General features: G+C 34.0%; 3 protein-coding genes across 4 annotated transcripts; 1 reads left to right on the top strand and 2 right to left on the bottom strand.

Moving 5' to 3' along the window:
• Positions 1–7,895: 7,895 nt before the first annotated feature.
• On the bottom strand, positions 7,896–12,056 carry LOC105109218 (mitochondrial import receptor subunit TOM20-like). The gene is made up of 6 exons (XM_011003837.1): positions 11,830–12,056; positions 11,485–11,563; positions 11,225–11,391; positions 11,057–11,104; positions 10,438–10,527; positions 7,896–8,207 (listed from the first exon to the last, which is right to left on the bottom strand). The coding sequence occupies exons 1-6, from the start codon at positions 11,926–11,928 to the stop codon at positions 8,085–8,087; spliced, it is 606 nt and encodes a 201-aa protein (XP_011002139.1). The 5' UTR covers positions 11,929–12,056; the 3' UTR covers positions 7,896–8,084.
• A 1,860-nt stretch (positions 12,057–13,916) lies between these two features.
• NF-YC13 (nuclear factor Y, subunit C13) lies at positions 13,917–14,656 on the top strand. Its single transcript, XM_011003836.1, has one exon. It carries the CDS (start codon positions 14,096–14,098, stop codon positions 14,531–14,533), a length of 438 nt encoding a protein of 145 aa, XP_011002138.1. The 5' UTR covers positions 13,917–14,095; the 3' UTR covers positions 14,534–14,656.
• A 212-nt stretch (positions 14,657–14,868) lies between these two features.
• LOC105109215 (65-kDa microtubule-associated protein 8-like) lies at positions 14,869–19,172 on the bottom strand. 2 transcript variants are annotated; one of them, XM_011003835.1, is made up of 11 exons: positions 18,611–19,172; positions 18,306–18,509; positions 17,720–17,977; positions 17,415–17,627; positions 16,905–17,060; positions 16,674–16,833; positions 16,428–16,579; positions 16,252–16,339; positions 15,731–15,804; positions 15,486–15,584; positions 14,869–15,330 (listed from the first exon to the last, which is right to left on the bottom strand). In XM_011003835.1, the coding sequence occupies exons 1-11, from the start codon at positions 18,686–18,688 to the stop codon at positions 15,010–15,012; spliced, it is 1,803 nt and encodes a 600-aa protein (XP_011002137.1). In that variant the 5' UTR covers positions 18,689–19,172; the 3' UTR covers positions 14,869–15,009. The 2 variants fall into 2 exon arrangements, with proteins under 2 accessions (XP_011002137.1, XP_011002136.1); XM_011003834.1 differs by having other exon boundaries at positions 15,480–15,584; positions 18,611–19,171.
• Between the last annotated feature and the right edge of the window lie 2,534 nt (positions 19,173–21,706).

The following is a 21,706-nucleotide window of genomic DNA, read 5'->3' as shown; positions in this document are numbered from 1 at the left end:
GTTTTTCGATCTCGAAAAGGAATTTTTTTTGTTCCCAAAAAGATATGCTTGAGATCTTTTATAATAAACTAGTTGATACACTAGTAAGTTTTGAGGCTATATATTGATTTCAATCATATACCAAGTGATGAAGAAAGATAATCAAGATCTGTAGAAAAATTAATATACCCTGCACGTGCAAAAGGTTTGGTTTATATATTCAGAGAGTATTTAGAAATATAGACCAATTAATATTTCTTGTTAAAATTTAGTTTTTTTTATATTTGTGATCATTTTAATAAGTCGACTGTAAAAATTATTTTTTAAAATAATAAAAAAATATCATTTAATATATTTTAAAATAAAAAATATTTTTAAAGCAAGTCTTTAATACTGTTAATAATTTTATAACATGATTCAAGATCAATATATCTAAACACGAACGCATGTACTAAAGCTGCATAGGCTAGAGTAGCAGGTGATATGTGATATGCTTGTAGTTACTTTATCTTCACAGATGGTAATGTCATTCCATGGAGAAATGCAAAAGCTTGTACTAGCTTATACTAGCTTAAATTTGAAAATATTATTTAAAACAATTAAAATCTTCTTAATATACATAAATAATATATTTTTAAAATTACTTGATAAAAATTCAGAGATTGCTTGTTAGCTTAGATTTTTTGTTTGGCCATGAAAAAAAGTTATTTTATTAATTAAATAGCTTTTATTTTTTACATTGGACATGGTGTATAATTGTATTTCAAACCTTGATTTAGTAAAATGTATTCTTGATTTACAAAAATTTATTTCTAAATAAAAAATATTTAAAAAAATAATATTTATAATAATTTCAAACACACATGCTACCCGGCCATGTCGGCTGTGGTATCATAAAAACAAGGAAATTCATATGGAAAATTAGAATATTATAATGCTTAGAATTGAGAGAAAGGGACGTTAATGGGTTCCTATTTTTTCCGTACGGTCACTTAAAAATGCTCTCGCTTTATTCCTTAAAGCGGATGATATTGGCGATGGCGTGGTGACACTTGACAGACGTCCAGCTAACAAAGGCTTAGTGCTAATGATACTCAATCTCCTATCTCGAAAGTAGACAGGATGGTAACCTTGTCGAATCCATCCAAATATTTATAAATATTATTCTGTCAGGAATGATCTGGACTAGTCTATATTCCACCTTTTTTTTTCTTTTTTTCTTTTTTTTTTTGTGAAAAAGAAAGAGAAGGGAAGAAGAGTTAATAGACATCCACATGATTAACTGGGTGGTGGTCCATGGTGAATATAATCACAGAATAATGTCTAGATATGGTCGTTATTAATATTCGTTTTCAACATGTTATGTCTCTCCTTCATTTAAAACCATCCCATTTTGAGATGTCTGACAGGTGTAGAGAAGATCTGAAGAATTATGCCATGGCTTAATCATGGAGGGGTGGGAATCCCAGTTTCTCAATAATGGTGCCACCACCATTGTCATCCTTTACAATGAGGAGTTAGGCCTCAGCTCTGCTCTATACGTGTGGTGTGGTGGTATTTTGCACTATTCTTTTTTTATTTTTTTAAGAATAAAATTATATCATAATATTTCACTTAACAATTTAAATTATTAAATTAAAATCATATTTTAACATGATATTATAATCTTAATAATAAAATAATAATAAGTTTAAATTTTATAATTTTTATTTATTTAATAAAAATTAAATATAAAATAATGTAAATTTATATAGACTTAAATTTTAAAGAGTTTCCATTTAAGAGAGTATTTTATAAAATAATATAAATTATATTTTATATTTTTTTAATAAAGATTATGATAAATTTTTGAACAAGAACACTTGTTTCTAACTTGAAAGTGACAAGCATTTTCATGTCCCCCTCCTACCTCCATCTATCAACCTAGGTTTTGTGCTCTACCCTTAGATGCTGTTATTTTTTTTTTATTTTTTTTCTGTAATGACAAAAGGTCAATCTAGGATTTGATGGATATGGGTTTATCGAAAATTATCATTTTAAATAAAATTTAAAAATAATATATTTTTTTGAACAAAAATTCTGGAAAAATCTTTGAAATAGGCTATATCATGTCTAATATTTTTTTTTGTCATTTAAGCTTGGACCAGGTTAATTTTAAAAATAATTTGAAATGAAATCTAGCCAATTTTGAATTGGCATATCAATAGAATATCAAATAACTATGCAAGATATTATTGCTTCCAATAAAATATAATATCGTTTTGAACAAAATTCCCTAGAAAAGATTTTTAAAATTAACCCCATCATGTTTAACACCATTTCAGTTGAGCTTTTTTAATAAAGTTTGATGGGGTTGATTTTCAAGATAATTTGAAAAAAAAAAATCTATCTTAGGCAAGATTTTGAATTGACAAATCAATAGAATATCAAATTTAATAACTAAGCAAGGTATTATTGCTTCCAATAAAATATGATTGAGCGGGAATTCTCTTGCCTCTTATTTGCAACGCCGTCTCTTTCACAGAGGCCTTCAACTGATTAAGTAACTAAGTGAGATTAAATACAGGAAATTATTTTACTACATTCATTTTCCTAAGTGAAAACCAAGGAATGGGATGGGTAGTATTTGTACTTCAAACTAATTAATTAGCACCATTGTATATATATAGCACTTTCAGACAGCTAACGTTAACAAACACCATGGTATATATATATATAGCACTTTCAGACAGCTAACCTAAACCTAAGAAATTAAGCTATTCACACGTTCCTAGGAAATTGTTCTATTACATTAATTACATTGCATTCACCGAAAAAATAATCGAATTTGTAATCAAACACACATTATATACTCCACCTCCCCCGATACTATAAACTGAGGGGGCACGTCTTCTATTCCTCTTTCGTTCACAGCACAGCAAGGACATTTCAACAGACAGCGGATACTGTAAATAGAGTCCTGAAAACTTCAAGATGCCCAACGCAGCCATACCTTCTACCCATGCACTTTGACACACACAGGCATAAAGGATATGTTTTTTTTTTTTTAATTTTTTTATGAATATTTGCATGCTTAACTAATTTTATAAATTTTAAAATTAATAATGATGAAAAACTCATAATTAGTTTTGAAAATACTCAAACTCATAATTACTAGAAAATAAATTTAAAACCTAACCAATTAAACTCATTTTCAGGAGATTAAAGTTATGTCTTTTTTTTTGTTTGGGTTGCGTTCACCGTCGTTCATGATTTTTTGAATTTTTTTTGTTTAAATTTTTTTTTTAATATTTTTAAATAATTAAAATGTGTGGTGCTAAAAATAATTTTTAAAAAATAAAATAATATTTTTAAATGCATTTTAAACCAAAAATTACTTTACCTAACTACCGAATGCTCTTTATTTTGGGTATTGCACACACAAGACAAAATTATCCAAATTTCGGATCCGAGCCTTGGGTAAGGGCATCAAATGGCGACCGGTGCAACCAAATCAGTTGACATTCATGATTGACCTCTTCGGAACTTCTACCACGCCTTCGGAAAAAGCAAACGCATGGGATATGTGCACATATTGTAGAGCAGCCTTTGTTGAAAATGGAGAGAAGCTCGGCCTAACCTATAAATAGATTGTATACAATCTTATCAAATTGATTGATACAAGAGAGCAATCTTACAAAAGCCAACCCTCGCATATGTTGTCTGGATTAGAAATGTTCTCTCTGTTCGCACATGTATTTCCACAAGGTTTTCATCATTAAATTCCTCAGGATTATTGGCTCCTGAACAAGATTTTATTAACACATGGATATATTTCCACAGGTTTTGATCATCCAACGAGGTAGTGAAATTGACGAGTCTTTTGAACTGATCAAAAGCCAACCCTTGCACATGGTGAACCGCTTGTCTCGTGACTGATCAAAAGCTGTCAGTATGGTTTGGTCCCAGCAAGTTTTAAAGCAAAATGGGACTTGAATTGCAGGCACAATACATGCAAGAACAACCGAGGATCGATCAAGTAAATTGAAAATAGACAAATATTTCGATAGTCCCTCCTCCTTAAAGAAGGGGGGAGAAATCCCCACCATAGTCGCTCTACTAGGCCACAAATCATGTCTTCAGCATGCATAAACCCACTACCTCTTCCATCCTGTTCTGGAAAAATTAACCACAATCAGACAGAGAAACTTCTGCCAACGGAAGCATTTCCTCGTGCAAATATCTAGCAGTTTCCATGCTTCTCCACACAAAAAGCATTCATACGACTGGGGCCTGTAACTAAATCAGCATATCATATCCTTCAGAACAAAGCAAGCGATAACGCTTTAAAATATAGTAGAATAATAATGATAATGGGTGCTCTACTTTATTTTAAGCAAAGCTGGAGGTAATATCAAGCACCCCACTAAGCCCTGTATAGATTGCTTCTCCAGAAACTATTGCAAGCAAGAACCGCAGTAGGGCCACAAACAAGGGCGGAAGCGAGGAATTTTTTCAATCCTGGGCTAGTAAATAAATATATAAATTTTTATAAGATAAATTATTAACTCATGTACATAAATTTTTAAAGTTAATAATAAAGTTTTAATTTAAATACACTACTTAAAATATTAAAAAATAAATTTAAAAATATATAAAATTAAAGTTAAAATAAAAATAAACTCACTATTAAAGTTATATTCTTTGATATTTTGTGAAATATAATTCATCTATAATCAAATTTAAATCGATATTATAACAACCTCTCAATCAGGATAAAATAACAGTCTCATGTCAATTAAAAAATAAAATAATTATATTTTTTTCTTCTCTCAATTCCTCATTTCTTCACTTGATTCTTTTTTAGATTAATATTTTATAAGTTAGACTTTGTAAATTTACAAGGTTATTTTGTCACTTTTTTTTTTAAATATTTTTTCTTTATTTTTTTCTCTTTCTCTCTCGCCTTTTTCTTTTCTTTCCTTTTCTATTATGTTTCTGTCCGGTCGGCAACATATAAAAGGAAGGAAGAACTGATTTGCATTATTTTTTAATGACAAATAACTATTTCACCCTTAATAAGTTGTTTTGCTTTTATTTGATTTTTTTTTTGTTAGCACTATCAAACTCTGTTCATCCTAAAATTTTAACAACATTTTATTCAATATATTTTAAAATCCCCCTTAAATTTTTAACTCAATCTATTAATCAGATTAAAAATTATATCCAATAACATAAAACTGGTCACATTATAATTTTTTTTTATCAAATTTCTGAATTTCTCTAAAAATTTTGAAATTTTAACCCAATATGAAGTATCATATTAGAAGACTTCATGTAAATTTTTAAAATTTCTTGATACCTTAATTGAGAATTACAAATTTTTTTATATAAAACTAATATGAAGTACCATATTAGAAGACTTCATGTAAATTTTTAAAATTTCTTGATACCTTAATTGAGAATTACAAATTTTTTTATATAAAACTAATAAAAAAATATTAATAAAATCTTGACCTAAACTAGAGTCCACAAGAGTAAATTTTTAGAATTTTTTGATATTTTAATTGAAAATTATAATTTTTTTTATATAAAACTAATAAAAAAATATTAATAAAATTTTAACCTAAATTAGAATCAACCCGAGCCATACATGACTCAACCCTTGGCCAGAAAAGTGTTGCAAAAAAAATAAATTTAAAGAGAAAAGCTATCAATACAACTTCACCAATAGGAAACAATAAAAGAGGGTGGAGTTAAAAACTACACAAAAGTAAGGTGTCTTTGCGGCAGCCATCACATCTTCTGGGAGCGTCCCTTTAAGAACACCCAATACAGCTAAATCAAAGTGGAATGCTTAGTTAACTTGTAGCTAATTTAGCATTATCATAGTACTTGCACCCTCGTGGGAAAAAAATAAAATAAAAACAAACCTTAATTGTAGTGAGATTTCTCTCCACTCATAGAAAGGTGTCCACCATGAATCTGCCAGCTTAGCCCCCACCACTACATACCAATAAGAGAATGCGGTGGACCTGCTGCGGCAAAAGAAAATCATGATTCCACCAAGGAATCATAAATTTGGCATCAGATGCCGTAGCTATCCGGTATGATAGTACCCTGAGCACGGAGAAACAGAATCCTGCTGTTGGCCAAACAAAAACTACGAGCAGCTCAAAGTAATCATAACTATGATACCTACATAGAATACAAATAATGGCAACAGCAGCTAAAAAATAGCTAACTGGACCTGCAAGACAAAAATAAAAACATGGGGTGCATCACTGCATCTTGAAGATATCTCCTGCTATAAAATTCAAAACCAAGTCAGAAACCTTGCGATCAAGATTTAAATAACTCGGGTGCTTTATGGACTGGAAGAAAGAAATTGCAGTGGGAGAAACGAGGAACCAAATTATAGGTGCATTGAAGCACCAAGTGATCCCGTTGAATAATGTAAATGCCACGGAGAATATGTTTTCACTTAAAGAAGAAAGAAGCCTTTGCCCACGACAATGGATGCCATTGAGAACAAGCGTGGAAGCCAAACAGGGAAAGATTCAAATAAAATAAGCTACATGTAAATGGCCACGGTTGCATCTCCCATCTTTTGGTGGATTATGCATATCTTCATGAACAATAGATGCGCTCTAATGAATCATCTCCAAACAGCTAGGACTAGCACTGTCCGCATAGGGTGGTCAGCAAAATGTAAAAAAAAGAACAGAGCAAGTTCAAAGAAAACAAAATTAAACATGATTTTTTTTTATGACGTATTCAACTCGACTGGGTTCATATTACTGGAAGCAAGTAATAAGTTATTGGTTAAGATAATTAATCCAAGTCAAGATTTTTTGTAAAAGACATCATTTTGAAGGAAATTTTAGTTTTTTTCTTTTAAATTCAAATTTGATTTTTATCAAATTAACTGAATCATTCAAACAAGATCAACTCCAAGTTGACTCCTGTTTTTATTACTCAGCCCTTTCAAGTCAAGCTGGGTTTAATAATCGTGCTTGAGAGTGTTTCCACCCGAAGAAAGTGCACTACTCAGCATGACCTGCCTATGAATAGAGGGTTTAATTTGAGACCGTCATTTAAGAGGTATACAGTTCAGAAACTCGAGGTTTTATTGATTCACAGACATCGTATTTGCAGTTGCATCCAAGAAAACACACGTAGAGATTCCCTGACATGCTTCCCTAATACCTGGGAAACTAGACGCAAGAGACCTTCATGAATGGCATATGAATCAGTTATCAAGAGCAAAATTTATAATCACCACCATGTTTTAAGATCAATCTAACACCATGCCCATGGACCCTAGGCCTCGTGGCCTCTGCCACTTAAGGGCGTCAGTCATCACATCTACAGCCATAGACAAATTCACCAAGGCAGCTACATGACACGGCATAGGCCATGCATGAATCAAGCTTTTAATCAAGGGGATAAAATATTGCAACGGGTAATCAAAGAGAATGGTTCCTATCAGCCATTTTGCTTCCTGATTTTCACTGTCATTCGGAGTATCCATACTTCTTACCACGGTCAAAAACCCGTTTGCCAATCTCCCTTAGTGTTCACATAAGAATCTAAAGATCTAGAATTACATCTCTCCTCTTGGATTCTCCGTGCTACAGGAGCAGTTTGCCTGCCAGCTACAGCATTTAATTTTGGTTTCGATGAAGAAAAATGGATCCACCAAGATAACTTCGCAAGCGTTCAGTCCTGGGCGATACATGGTTGCATTAGTCATGGCACCAAACTTATTACTGACGCAACAGGTTGAATTTCAAAGACCTTTTTTTAGGTGGCAGGGCTTTCATGACATCAAACCACCCCAAGCAAATGAAAGTACGAGGGAAACAGAAAGGGCTTGAAAGACTGTCAACGGAAATTGGCAAAAATTTGCATGAAAATGATAATCCTAGCCGAATATATAAATAACAAAAAATTGCATGAAAATGATAATCCTAGCCGAATAAGCAATAGAGAAACCAAAAGGTCAAAATCAACATGCGGATAGCATATCACATGTATAACTGAATTTACATGCCTTCCAGTTGGGATCTTTTGATCAATACTTTGAACATTCTTGCAGAGATATTAGCGTATTTACTTCATGCTTATCTTGGAGGAGGAGGAACATTGGATTTCGCCATCCCCACCCAAGCAACGATGCCAACTGCAAGGATAATCCATCCAAATATATCATACTTCAGATCACTGTTTGTCTTCTTCTTGGAGCCCTGAAATAGAATTAAAAAATGTCTGATGATGCTTTTTTAAGAAATAAATAATGAGTGTTTTGAGATAATATTTAATGTAGTGACTTGTGGGAAAACAGTCGGTTAGAACTCAATATCAACCCATTCCCAACCATCACTTCCTGAACCAATCCTCGGAAAAAGATAGTATGTAAACTGCATTACAAACTATGGATTTGATGTGTTTCTCTAGATTTTTGGGGACTTAGCATAGGCCGAGAACCTTACATCATGTTGAACTTGAACTTGAGATATCCATCAGAAACAAGAAACCACAAAGAGCTTTAACCAGAATGAATAAAAGAGTTTAAGCTCAAGTTGTTGACTGTTTCGTGAAGTTAGGCAGCAGGAAACACATAAATAAGGTTTTGACTAACCCTAGGAACTTACAAAAACTTGATTGACCAACCTAGCATTTGGATAAGTGAAATCAATGACATTCTTCCACCATATAAGTTATGCACACAAGGAAAACACCAATGCACTACACATATAAGCATAAGTTATGCACTCAAGGAAAACACCAATGCACTACACATATGTATGAATAGCATGCACATAGCAGCGTGCAAGCTTTAGAGTCAATTTGAAGCTTGAGCATCGGAGTCGATTTGTTAAAAAAAATTCAACAACCCACACGCACAATGACAGAAGTTGTACAAATTATCAGTGGAAACCTCCATACCGTCAGGACCCCAATCTAAATCGCAGGTTTTTTCACAGCTTCGCCCTCCTTGCCAGAGTTCTTGGGGGGCGTTTGTTTAGCCAGGTTGCTTTCCCGATCCCTTTCTCATAACCCAAAGACTTACTTTGAGAAGGTACCGAAGATAGCTCTAAAGACAAGGTACGAGTCTATTCTTTGCAGCGAAATCAATGGGAAAGCAAAGCAAATCCACGTAGGTGTGAGAAAAAGAATAAAGAAGTACGAAAAGGTACGTAGGCTCCGTTCGCTAGTAAAGCATGCTGCTCCGTTCACCACTATTATATATATAAGTATTGACTAAACTAAAAAAGAATGTCATCCGGCTCTTCATCTATTATCTATTGAACTCTAAGTGCCAATGAGGGCAAGCAGTTCATAGTTGTTGCAAACCACAGTGGTGGATATAGTGTTCATGTTGCGGAAATATCTTGTGTTATATTCAATATCACGTGATTTGGAAGAAAAAAGAAAACAAAGATAATATGGAGCAAGAACCACAGAGTGAAACTAGAGGACTCTTGATCATCTGTACATTGCAAATAATTTGCAAGAAAATTGATGACCAAACTACCATTACAGCATCTTGGAGACTTCAATTCAAACATGGTAAGTTCAATAAGAAAATGGGTTAAACACTAACAATTCCTTGTGCTAATTTGCTAGATACTTCTCTACAATTTTTTTTAAAAAAAATAAGAAAAGAAAAGAAAAGCAGAAAGGAGATTGGAAGACACCTTAATCAAAAGAACTGCAGACTCTTCACAATTTCTTATTATATTCAAGAGGACTCAAACTCAAGACTTTGGAAGGGGGAAAGGTACAACCAACAAGGCGCGGTATGAGAACTTATTTAACTCTACAGTCCAATTATTATTTCTCTTTCCTGCCAAATCTAAGTCACTGCTGCTACAATTTACTTCACTTTACTCCACCAGATGTGGATTAGAATGTCAACATATCCCTTGGGCTTTCAATCACAATAATTTCTGCCATTTAATCATAACAATATTTCCAATTGTCTCGATAATTTTGTTACTTTCCTATTTTACCTTACAAGAGCACCCATCAGAAATTTTAAGGGCCATACAACATTTTAAGATACTAAACTCTGAATGCTAAAAATCAGAAAAATTCTTACTGGTTTCTTTAGCTGACATGCAGAGATATTGGGAACACTTTGCGTTAGGTTTCAGTTTGAAGCCAGCATTTTTTGTGTTCTTTCTTGATAGATTCCTTTTCATCCCAAACGGAGAGAGAACTCCTATTGCATTTTCAATTTAGAATAACCTAATAGTTTCAAAGATGAAACCATCTGCAAGTCATGGTATAGTAGGAAAAGCTCATGCATGATGAAATTCTATGCAGCAATAAAATATCCACCTTCACTATTTTTCCTTGGGGTAGGAAGGAAACCACACTTTTTTTTTTCAAAGAATGGGATGGAGTAAACAACAAAGTAGGTATTGACTTGGGAAAAACTTAGAAACAATCAACCCCTAAATTTCTCACCTTTGCATTTGAAGAAGCTGTAGAGCCCCCCCCACCCATAATCTGTTGACTGCTTGAATGCTTATGGATCTCCGCATGTAATTCTGGAGCCTGTGAAGATATCATCAACAACATCTTTCATCAGAACATAGGAAGTGGCACACATCAATAATTAATCAAACAGATCACTTTGAAGATAGTACTAACACATAATCAAAAAAGTGGAATTCATCTGATCAGGATCGATAGAAATGATTTTGGAAAAGTTAAATCCTGATTTGCAATATTCAATCTGAATATCATGCACAAAATAAAAAAGAAAATATTGAAGATTTGAAGAAGCTGACAATAGCAACAATCAATATAATTGTTGTGGTTTTTTATTATTTGATGTCATGAGAGCTAACACCTCAAATAGAAAAATTTTCAAACGTAAGATGTACTTTCTGCTTTCTGCTTTCATGTAAAATGCTAGAAAATTTCTGTTTTAATAGGAGGTAGAGGGCCAAATGAGTATAATTAGTAAATTGCATACCAGAAATTTAAAAGCGCAGGCTTCAAAACCACCAAATACACAAAAAGAAACAACAGTTTACACTCACATTTACTTGTGAGAAGAGAAGGAAGGTCCAACACATACCTTAGCGCAAACTTCCAAAGACTTACGATAAAGCTCGTTGTTTGGATCCTGTATAGAAAATATCAAATTTGCAGTTATAACTTACATCTCGCCAAAGACCACCAGATACTAACATGCTTAAACATGTGCCTCGAATCAAAGCCCACCACCAAATAACTCCAAAATTACCTCATCAACTGCTTGTTGGAAATAATTAGCTGCCTTGTTGAAATAACTTTTAGCTTCATCAAGATCAGGAGTCAGAAATGCATAAGAAGTATTGGCATTTCCTATAGACCACATGGCATTGGATGTTGGATTTAACATCAATGCCTCTTCCAACTTTGAAATGGCATCTGTGTAATAAAGACACCGTCCCAATAACATAAATCCCAGAAAATTTGCTCAGTTGTGAATTGGTAATTATAGCTACGAATAAACTATAGTACCATTTATCATCTTCTTTGCGTCTGCCACAGTTTGAAATTGCGATAATTCCAGCAACGCCTCACCCCACTTAGTCAAGTTCTGCGAAACATAACCCCCTTCTTTAATGCTAACAAATCACTAGAAATAGTGATAATACATCAATGATTTACAGAATGAAAATTGATGCGATAGCCAGTGAGTGTTCTCTAAATACTGAACGAGATACATATATATGGTCTGACACACACAAGTGATAATCAAGTATATATATAAAAAAATCTTTTAAGGAGAAGAGCATAATTGACAACGGAAAAAACAGGAATTAAACAGAACGACGGTTCGTTTAAGGAATATAGAGTACTCACTGTGGCATCCAGAGGGTCTCTAGCGTAGGTAGCTTCAGCGGTTTTACGAGAGTGCTCGAACATTAAGAGACGATCGAAGTCATCTTGAGAGAACTCCATTGCCGTTGTTTTTCTTTTTTTCTCGCCTTTTTACTTCTCTCTTTTATGCTCTGCCAGGAGTGATGAGGACTCGAGAGAGAAAGAGAGGTGTAGCTAGGGTTTGAGGTTAGGACTTAGGAGTGACGGTCTTTAATCTTTTAAACTGTTTGTTGTCAAGATTTTATGTCTGTCACGTGTGATGCACGTCGTCACACGTTAAGGCAACGAACAGGAAGCAGCTGTTGGACCTGGGCCCTGTTAATGCCGGCTTGACCGCTGACTGTGGACTTTTGGAAGTTAGGCATCAATCTTTTCCTCCTTTTTTAATTTTGAAGTGAATGTAACTCGATTTAAATCTTATAACGCAAGAGATATTAAAACTTTATACTACAGAGGTAGAATATCTTCAATCATGTACTCTAATTTCAATGAAATCCTGTTCTTATTTGACATGAAGAAAATTAATAATTTTTCTCTTATAGATTTCTCATAAATTTACATAAATCATATGAATTATATTAAAAACGATGACAGTTTAATTCCACCTGGATACTGTTTTTTTAGATAAAAAAAACGAGATACAGGGATTCCTCATAATTATTAAATTTAACATGTGTTTCTAGTATTAAATATATTCTTCATGTCAAAGGAGAATGATAGGTTGATGTAAAGATATCAATTCGTGCAAAATAGTTGTTTTTTTAATGGACTTTAGTATCATAAGATACTTATGACACTTAAATCAATATTATTGTTGATGAAAAATACAATAAACATGTAAAATAATATTAAATTTTAACAATTATCTCACTTATTATTATCTTTATATGAAAATAAATGCTTTGTAAATAATTTAGTATAAACATTCAAAATAAAAATTATAAATTTTTCACTTTAATGTTCAAGAGTATTTATATTTTCTAGATCTTATCCTCTTGTTTCAGATAAAAAATTATAAAATTATGATAATAAAAATGAGATATAAATATTTTTTTATAAATTTATTAATAAAAGATAAATGCTTATTACAGGGAATAAATAGTTATAACATTAACATTAATTTTAGATAAATATTATTTGTATTTGTATTAATAAAACAAAAATATAGGAGGTTATAAAAAAACTCCTGACATCTAAAAATGTAGATGAAGCCGAGTCTTGGCTGAAAATACTTGGATTAGACAAAAATCTCGAGGACCAAGTGTCGAGTCTAGATCATGAGGTGGGGTGTAAGAAATGTCAAGACACGTACTAGGCTCAAAAGATACATGGACTCAAGCGCACTGCACGAGCCCAAGGGTGCCAGGCCGTGCGTCCTGTGTCTGCGCTCAACCCTTTCTTCAAGAACCCTCACGAGCATGAGCCGTTGTTAAAACAAGCTCGGTTTAACGAAAAATTGTTTTAAAAATATTGATAAATACGGGTTCATCACTCACATATTTCTTCATGCCTCTCTTGGGTTATAAAGTGGACGATCTTGGCTTGCATAGGTGATTCCCAGCTCAATCTGTGCTGTTCTCAAGCGCCGCCTCCTGTGGTAGGTAATTCCTTTAGTAAAGTATATGGCTTGCATAGTTAATTTTTAAAAAGATAAGCTATCAATAGCTTATATGATATTTTTGTTAGATCAGTAAATTTAGATTTCAAGTTTTTATTAAAAAACAGGTTCATGACTTCTTATATTTTTCTATAAAATACACTTGCAAAGTTTTTATTTGTCTTTTTTTTAGGAAATACTTTAATATGTAACCTTTTTTAATTTATATTTTCTACTAAATCAATTAATTAAAAGATTTTAAGCATACGAAGAAGATAATATCGATATATTAATTAAATATAAACTTTGCCGAGAGATAAATTATAAAAACAAAATTAATGATATTGAAATATTAACATAAAATAAAACTTTATTGATATTTTAAAAAAACATTGTAAATGGAACAAACGATATGGAAAAAAAAAAGAAAAAAAAAAGAAGAAAAACTATTTAGCTCTTTCACGTTGGTGCGCGTGAAGAAATAGTGTTTCCCGCTAAAAGGCCACCATGCTTTAGAAAAAAACCCAAATTCCCGCCAATGAAACCCTAAAAGATAAATTCCCCCTCCCAACCTTCTCCCAGTTCCAAATCAAACATTCATAGCATACATCCATCTAACTCCCCATCCCCCAATCGAATTCACATTCTCCGATGGTAGAATCAGAGGAGAACAAGACAGAAACAACAACAACCCGACCCGAATTCCCAACAGGCCGGATCAAGAGAATCATGAAACTCGACAAAGACACCAACAAGGTCAATGCAGATGCTCTATTCCTCGTCTCCAGCTCCACCGAGTTGTTTCTCCGGTTCCTCGCGGAGAAATCAGCAGAAGTTGCAATCGAGAAGAAGCGAAAGATTGTGAAACTCGATCACATCCGAACCGCTGTTAAAAGGCACCACCCTACCAGTGATTTTCTCTTAGATTCGCTTCCATTGCCAGCTCAGTCATCAGAGAAGCCTGCAAGTGATAATACCAGTGCTCGCACCGTGACTGATAAACCAGCCCCGGCTGGCACTCGCCGGATTGATCAGTTTTTCGCTAAGGCGGCAAGTGAAGAAGTTCCGGTTCTGATAAATGAGTCCTAAACTTGGCTTCTTTTCTTTAATTTTCTTTTAATTAATTAAATGTAATAGAAACATGTTTAAGTTCTATAATGTAAGTGGTTTGGTTATGATTATATTAAATTATTTTAGAATTTCCATCGGAAATTATCATGTTTCATAATTCAATAGAATAGGAAAATCAAAGCTTCTTGATTACAAAACATAGCTCTACATAGTTTTAAACCTGAATAATTATTTTTCATTGAAAGCTCTTTGGGGTTCTGTTCTAGATACGGGTGTTGGTACAAGACATAGATACAGCAATGACAGCTCTTTGGGGTTCTGTTCTAGTTACGGGTGTTGGTACAAGACATAGATACACAATTATTTCTTATCAAATTGATGCAAATGGGTAAATTATTGTTTTGCAGAAATAATAGTTACTATTATGGTCCTTGATAAGGTTTGTCTAATCTCCCGTGACATGTGATTTTCGATTCAAATGTCCGAATTGGAATTCAGGGAGATAATGGCCCAGAAAATGATGAGACAACTGAAGCTGCTTCATCTCGAAGATGAGAAGAGAGGTCAGGTCGAAGAAACATCTTTTGCCCCTGAATTTTTCTTCCTTCCTTTATGTAAGATATTCCTTGATTTGCAGAATTGATGCTGTTGGTTCCCAACTGTCTGGGACCAAGAGAAAGCCTTCTGTTTAAAGGCGTTGCATTGCTAAATCCTCCATTCAAGCTTTTGTTTGAAAGACGTCGACTGCTGGTGCTTGGCCTTGACACGATCAAATTTTCTTGCTCAACTACTACATGGCTTGGGACCTTCCTTTCCTGTGTTGTAGAAGCCAGCTCATGACACAATAGGTAAGGAAAATAAAGTTCATTTTTGAATGTGGGAGTTCTTTTTTTAATGCTAACAAGAAGATTAATATTGCAGAAAATAGAAAGCAAACATTAAGGATAGAAAATATAAAAAAAATCTTTGCCTGTTGAGTGTTGAATGAACTGGCCCTTTGTCTTTGCTTTTCCTCTTCCATCTCCTGCCTCGATATGTTATACTCTTCCAGCATTGCCAGCAGGGGTACCTAGATAATAGTGCGTGCATTTGTTTATTTGATTTGCAAGTAACCAATGCTTCTTTAACATTAGATGAACACAATTCACCATACATGCCGACAAAAATGTGTATAACCAATATTAGTCACAACTCACAAGCAAATAAATTACTTACTCCATCATACAGGAATACTTTGTTTCTTTCCTCTTCCCAACTCTCAGTCTTTGTTATGAGCGATGCCACTAGAACTGTACAATCAGTTTTACACTATACATAAATATATCTGACATGCATTAAAGCAATAAGATTTTCAAAACAAAAGGTCATCAGTCTACATAGCTGAAATATGGAGTCAGGCTTCTCATCCCACAATTACTCTTTTTTTTTTTCTTTTTTTTTTAGATGGAGTCAGGCTTTTCATCCCACAATTACTCTTTTTTTTTTTTTTTTTATAATTCACCTCATCAACCACTCCTTGACGTGGTTACTGGTTAGTATTTTATTTAGTGATTAATGTCGACCTCCAGTTCTTTACCTATTGAAAATGGATATTTTAGCACTGGCATCTTAGTCTAAATAGTGATTTGTAGGCTGTTTCTGATTAGTTTGTGGTTGTAGAGGCTTTTATTTGGCATGATTGCATGCCCATTGGGGTTTCAGGGTTCTTTGCAAACCAGCCAACTTCCTCCTCTTACCTGGGATCTTGTTGACTATTACCCGGGCACGTTCTGCACGTTGCAGATTCTTATGAGCACCTCTGCGAACTGAATATCGATTCTCGTCCTGAAAACACACGTGGAAACTTGAAATGTCATGCAGACGCAACAAAGGACAGGAGCTAACAAATCATGCAGATCACTGGGTTACTAACCATGCTGTATTCTTCTAACCAGCGCTCTTCATCACGTGCTAATATCCACTTTTCGACCTTTTCCATTATAGCCTTCCTGCTAGAAGCTTCCTCTTTTGCTTTTGATATCTGCTCATCCAAGCTCATGAGGAGATCGGCATGGTCAATCTCCCCTTTTTTAGCCTTTCAGTCAGTACTAGGCAACACAAGTTTAAACATGAATTGGAACTGGTAGCTGTAATGAAAGATTAATTCAGTTGATCTTACCCAAGTTTATAAGATTTATTATATTTTCCATCTCTGGTCGTGAAGGGATCTCCATGTGTGATTTATTGCATATTTGATCTAACTCGCTCTGTTTCTTGAAAAAAAGCTCTTTCATCTTGCTTGCTTTTAGCTGATCCAGTCTCTTGACTTCATCTTCAGCCTTGAAACGATTCAAATAACTATTATATCTTAGTTGTTTGTGATAAGTTATGTTGTTCATCATATACTAACCTGCTGGATTATATTTAGAGCAAGGCTTCCAGGACCTGATACTTCATCTGATGAGAGAAATAATAAGTCCGTGACATTGGAAAATGAGTGACAATCTTTATAGGGCGTGTCCATTAGATTCCACAAGTTTTTCAGTGCCTTTCCAAGCTGATGAAGCTGCCAAATTCATGGAAGTTATGCCATGCCCGTCATTTATGAGTACCAGTAACTGTTTCTTAACTACATGGAAATAAAATGGTGGAAGCAAAAACAACCCAATTTTGTTATTTGTATGTGATTTAGAGCTACCAAACTGTTTAATATATATGTTATTTCATGAAACATATTGGTCAACTCTCATCATTCATGTTTCTGGTTACTGTAACCCTTTGTATCTGCCACTTATATCCACATGTCCCTATGATGCCATTTTCAAATGTGTATTTTTGCTGTAGACAAGATGCTAGATTCTGTCATGGAGTTTTGCAAACTAGAAGCCTAAAGCACCACAATACTGAAAGAAAAATTTACCTTCTCAAGCCGCTTTTGTTTTTCTTCTTTGAGAGATTCCACAGTGCTGTTGAGTTTATCCAGAATACTGTCACTTATATTTTTTGATATTCCACACAATTCATTCAAAGTTGGATGCACCTTTGTTATGATCATGGAGGATTCCATTCCTAATGTTGAGGACAAATCATGAATTGTGTCGATGTATGTGTCCACTAGCTGGAGCCTGTCATTCTTCAAGTCAGCAAAGGAGGGAGATTAGTCAAGTTCCTTTTTTATATGTGAGAGTATGAATTTCCATGAGATTTGTGAGTTACTATTGTTACCTTCTCATTGTGCAGCCTTTGTAGCTCAATTTGGTATTCCTCAAGTTTCTTTAATGAAAGATCATTCTCATTTACCTTGACATTTGTTATCGGGTCATCGTACACTGATTGACCTGCAATTTCTGCAGAAATTTTTTGAATTTGACCTTGCACAGATCTAAATTGATTCACCCTCTCTTCTTTTCTCAAACGCATCTCCCGTAGAGCTGGGGTGATCGCATCTAGCTGCTCCTTCAGTGTTCCTGACTTTCTTTCTGGCTGTAGAGACAGCAAGATAATTGGCCCATGAAAGTCAACGAGAACATCATATGCATTCAACAATACTATCATCAATATGGAATTTGTTCAACAGATATGTAGACTTCCATGGCTGGTTCATCTCCATGTTGAATGAAGATGACAAAAGTTTAGTAATTGATCATTCTGAAGTAATTATGGTAAATGTGTTGCTAACTACTGAATGATTCCAGAATTCTCAATTTGTATCCTTACTGCTACGCACTGGTGGTCTATGTTCCACTGCACTTTTAGTTCCTAACCATGCAATTTTTAATGCTCAAATTAGTGATTTGGATGAAAACTATACCCGTCCTGGGAGTGATCGTTCACCAAGGGACAGAAGAAGATGGGTGAATTCAGCTTCAGATTCCGCCAGCTCTTGATGCAGGCGAGCTCGTGATATGTTTGCATTGTCAACTTTTCTCCTATAAACCTCTAAGCACTCTTGTTCTAAATCCAGCAGGACCTTCTCTCGTTCAAACTGATCTTCCCCAACTTCTTCCCATATCATCTGTTTCATATTAAGAGAAAGGAAAAGAGATCGTGAAGAAAAAAGCAATGCTGTTATTGATGGATAAATTAATGTCATTGATTTCCAAGAGGCAGTCTTGCCTGCAATTCCTGAAGTAGATATCCACATGATGTTTCTAGTAATGCAGAGCTCCGCATTCCAATCTGGAACGAACCCATCTGATGGCTTCTTAGGTGTTGCTGGAAGAGATATTTGGGTTACCAAAATGTGGAAGCTCTGGGAGAGGTTCTTGGACTCTGCTAAACTTCGATAGCATTCTGTTCTGAGTTACTTGTTAAGCAACCTAGTTTTGAGAGGGAGTGAGAAGAGAGAGAATGATGGCTGGGAACTTTGGTGCATGTATTTGCTTAAAAGGTAAGGCTGAAGAAGTAGGTAACACTTAAGCTTTGGGTTCAAGGATTAGCCAGTTCTATTTACTATTGATTCTCAGGTTATGTCTTTGTTGTGCTCTTATATCAATTTAAGGTGGTAAAAATTTCTCTTAATTAACACAAAGTCGGAGTTTCTTGTTCAGACAAACACACGCGACCTCTATTTAGCAGCAGTTAACCGAACCTTTTCCTTTTTTTGATTTTGATTATGATTATGATTTTTTATTTTTGTTTTGTGAACTTGATTCATCAGCAATCTATGCCAAATGAAAATAACAACAGCGTGCATCCCTTGTTTAAGTTCTGGAATGAGGTAAACCCTGATCAATACTATAGCTGCGTACTTATCAGCTCATTTTCAGCTTCTCTCATCTAGTAAATTTGGCTACAGATAATTTAACTGCCCCACGTGTCATTAGGTGCCATTTAATAATCATTGCTCGGTTTTTGGGTTACTTTTCCAGAGGTTTTGGATTGTGATGGATGATCATTAAATTTCATTAAAGTACAGATTATGCTATAATTTTTCGAGTTGTAAGGGCACTGACATCTTAATCACGTGATTCATGATGGGTAGTGAATCATTGTCAACACAACACTCCACCTAGTTCACCTTTTTCACACAGCAAATTACCATTTGAAGTTGTATTCGAAGAAGAAAAAATATGACCCTCAGTTCTATTAATGGTAAGCAGTCCTTTTCTAGCCATAAGCTCAGCGAATAAAATCTTCTTAAAAAACTGTGCAGGGAGAGGGATCATGGGAAGTTAAGACACCAGGAGTGTCGACCGAAAAAGGAGAAAAACCCACAAGCAAGGAACAGGAACTTCGTTTTGCTTATTATTTATTACCATAAAGTCTCCAAGTGGCAGTAGATGTGAAAGAAAGGAAAAGAAAGTGTAGAGAAGAGAACGTGGGTATTGGTTTACGGTCATGCGTTAGGTTGTGTTCTTTCCACTTCGTGTAACAGACGGGAGACTTGCATCTCACGTATAATTTAGACTTCAGCTACTGACTTCATGGGCCCTAAATACTGATAAATTTGCTCGCTATTTTGGCCCACGAGTAAAATGCCATCTAGGCAGAAGTCAGGATGACTTATGATGACGTGCACAACCAAACACCTCGCTCGGGTGGTACATCGAACGCGTAGTTTGCGTTGGAACTGGCAAATGCAAGCTCCATCAGTATATGAAATTGCAAATTGAAATTGTATGTGGTTGGCTATTGCGAGCAGTGCTTGTTGCCATCTTCTGTGTGAAGCTGAAAACCAAGAGGCAACTGGGAAAATCGAAGAATCCGACATGTTATTGCTTTGCAATTTTAATTTAAGGAGCTACACAAACATACGGCGTCAGCCAAGAAAAACGTGTGACAAGTGGATTCTGCTGGGAGATATTGCTGGTGTTGGTGCATGATACAAATGATGCTTTTTACAAATTACAATTTTGGCAATTCATGTGATCTTCTAATTTTGTCATTCTTTGTTGCACGATGCACTAAGTGACAAAATCAACCTCAATTTCATAAAGACTGGAGATGAAACTCATCATGGTAGCTGGGGAAATCAGCCGTACTTATTGGGAACAAATTACATGACTAAATTCAAGCTGGTGGTTAGGATTTTATGTTTGGAAAAGAGAGAGAGAGAGTTTTTTAGTGGTAATTTAGTTATTTTCAATCATTAAATTGAATACAATGGCAAATCTACAAATAATTCAAATTTTTTTTTGATTTTTTTATATCATATAAACTATTATGAACTTATGAAGTTAACATGATTTCTATATTTTTCAAAACAATGGGGGCAAAGTGTAAAATGGAGTGAATGATAGGATACTTAGGGTAATTTTTCTAAAATAAAAATTAATTTAACAAAAGATTTTAAAAAATAAAAGAATAAGGATCATATTGTAAAAATAATATATGAAAAATTAGGATTCAATAGTGAAATTGAAAAAAAATAAAACTTATAGAAAAGGGCCAAAAACAAAATAAAAATCAAAAATAAAAATTAAAAGAATAAAAATTGAAATTAAAACTTTTTAAGGAAGGAAAGAGAAAAAAAAAAAGTCATACTAGTAGCAAACTGTCTTATCACTGTCGACACATCTTTTACCAACAAGAAAAAAACGTGGAGTCACTTTCAAAGACATGATGAAAAAGCATTTTTGGCTACTGAGAAACATGGTACGCGCCACTTGAATTGCAAGGGGACCTCTAATATATTGATTTCAAAATTTTTTTATTTAAATAATATTTAATTTTTTAAGATGACCATATTGTTCTTTATGAAACCAGTAATAATGGAAAAACCATTATGAAAAAATAAAAAAAAACCTCATATGCATGTTTTATTTCAAGAGTAAAGGTGTTATTTTACTAAGTTTAAAAAAAAAAAAAACAGACATAACTCTCTTTTATGGATTTCAAAAACATAACACCAAACTATATTTTTTTAGAGAGGGTGAAGAAAACAAGAAAGAGAAAGCCTTGCTAACACCCCACCATTGTTGATACACACTGTATCATCAAAAAGAGGATGCATCAATAAACACACCACCATCTAAAGACACAATAGGAGGGTATTTTTTGCAGTTAGGAGTCATCGCTTGTACTTCCTAAAATGCACGACACCTCCCACACATCGGTGCTTGTATCATGTATGCCAACACTTTTTTTCATTTAAATATTATTTAATTTTTGGAAAAAAATCAAATCTCCCTCCATTAAAATAATAATAATGTAAAAACATTTTGAAAAAAAAAATGCCACTGGAAACATGTTTTATTTCTCTTTGTTTTA

The sequence above is a fragment of the Populus euphratica genome, unplaced genomic scaffold (assembly GCF_000495115.2).
Source record: "Populus euphratica unplaced genomic scaffold, PopEup_1.0 scaffold210.1, whole genome shotgun sequence".
Lineage (NCBI taxonomy): Eukaryota > Viridiplantae > Streptophyta > Magnoliopsida > Malpighiales > Salicaceae > Populus > Populus euphratica.
The sequence above is the reverse complement of the archived record's forward strand: the minus strand, read 5'-3'. Positions and strand labels throughout refer to the sequence as shown.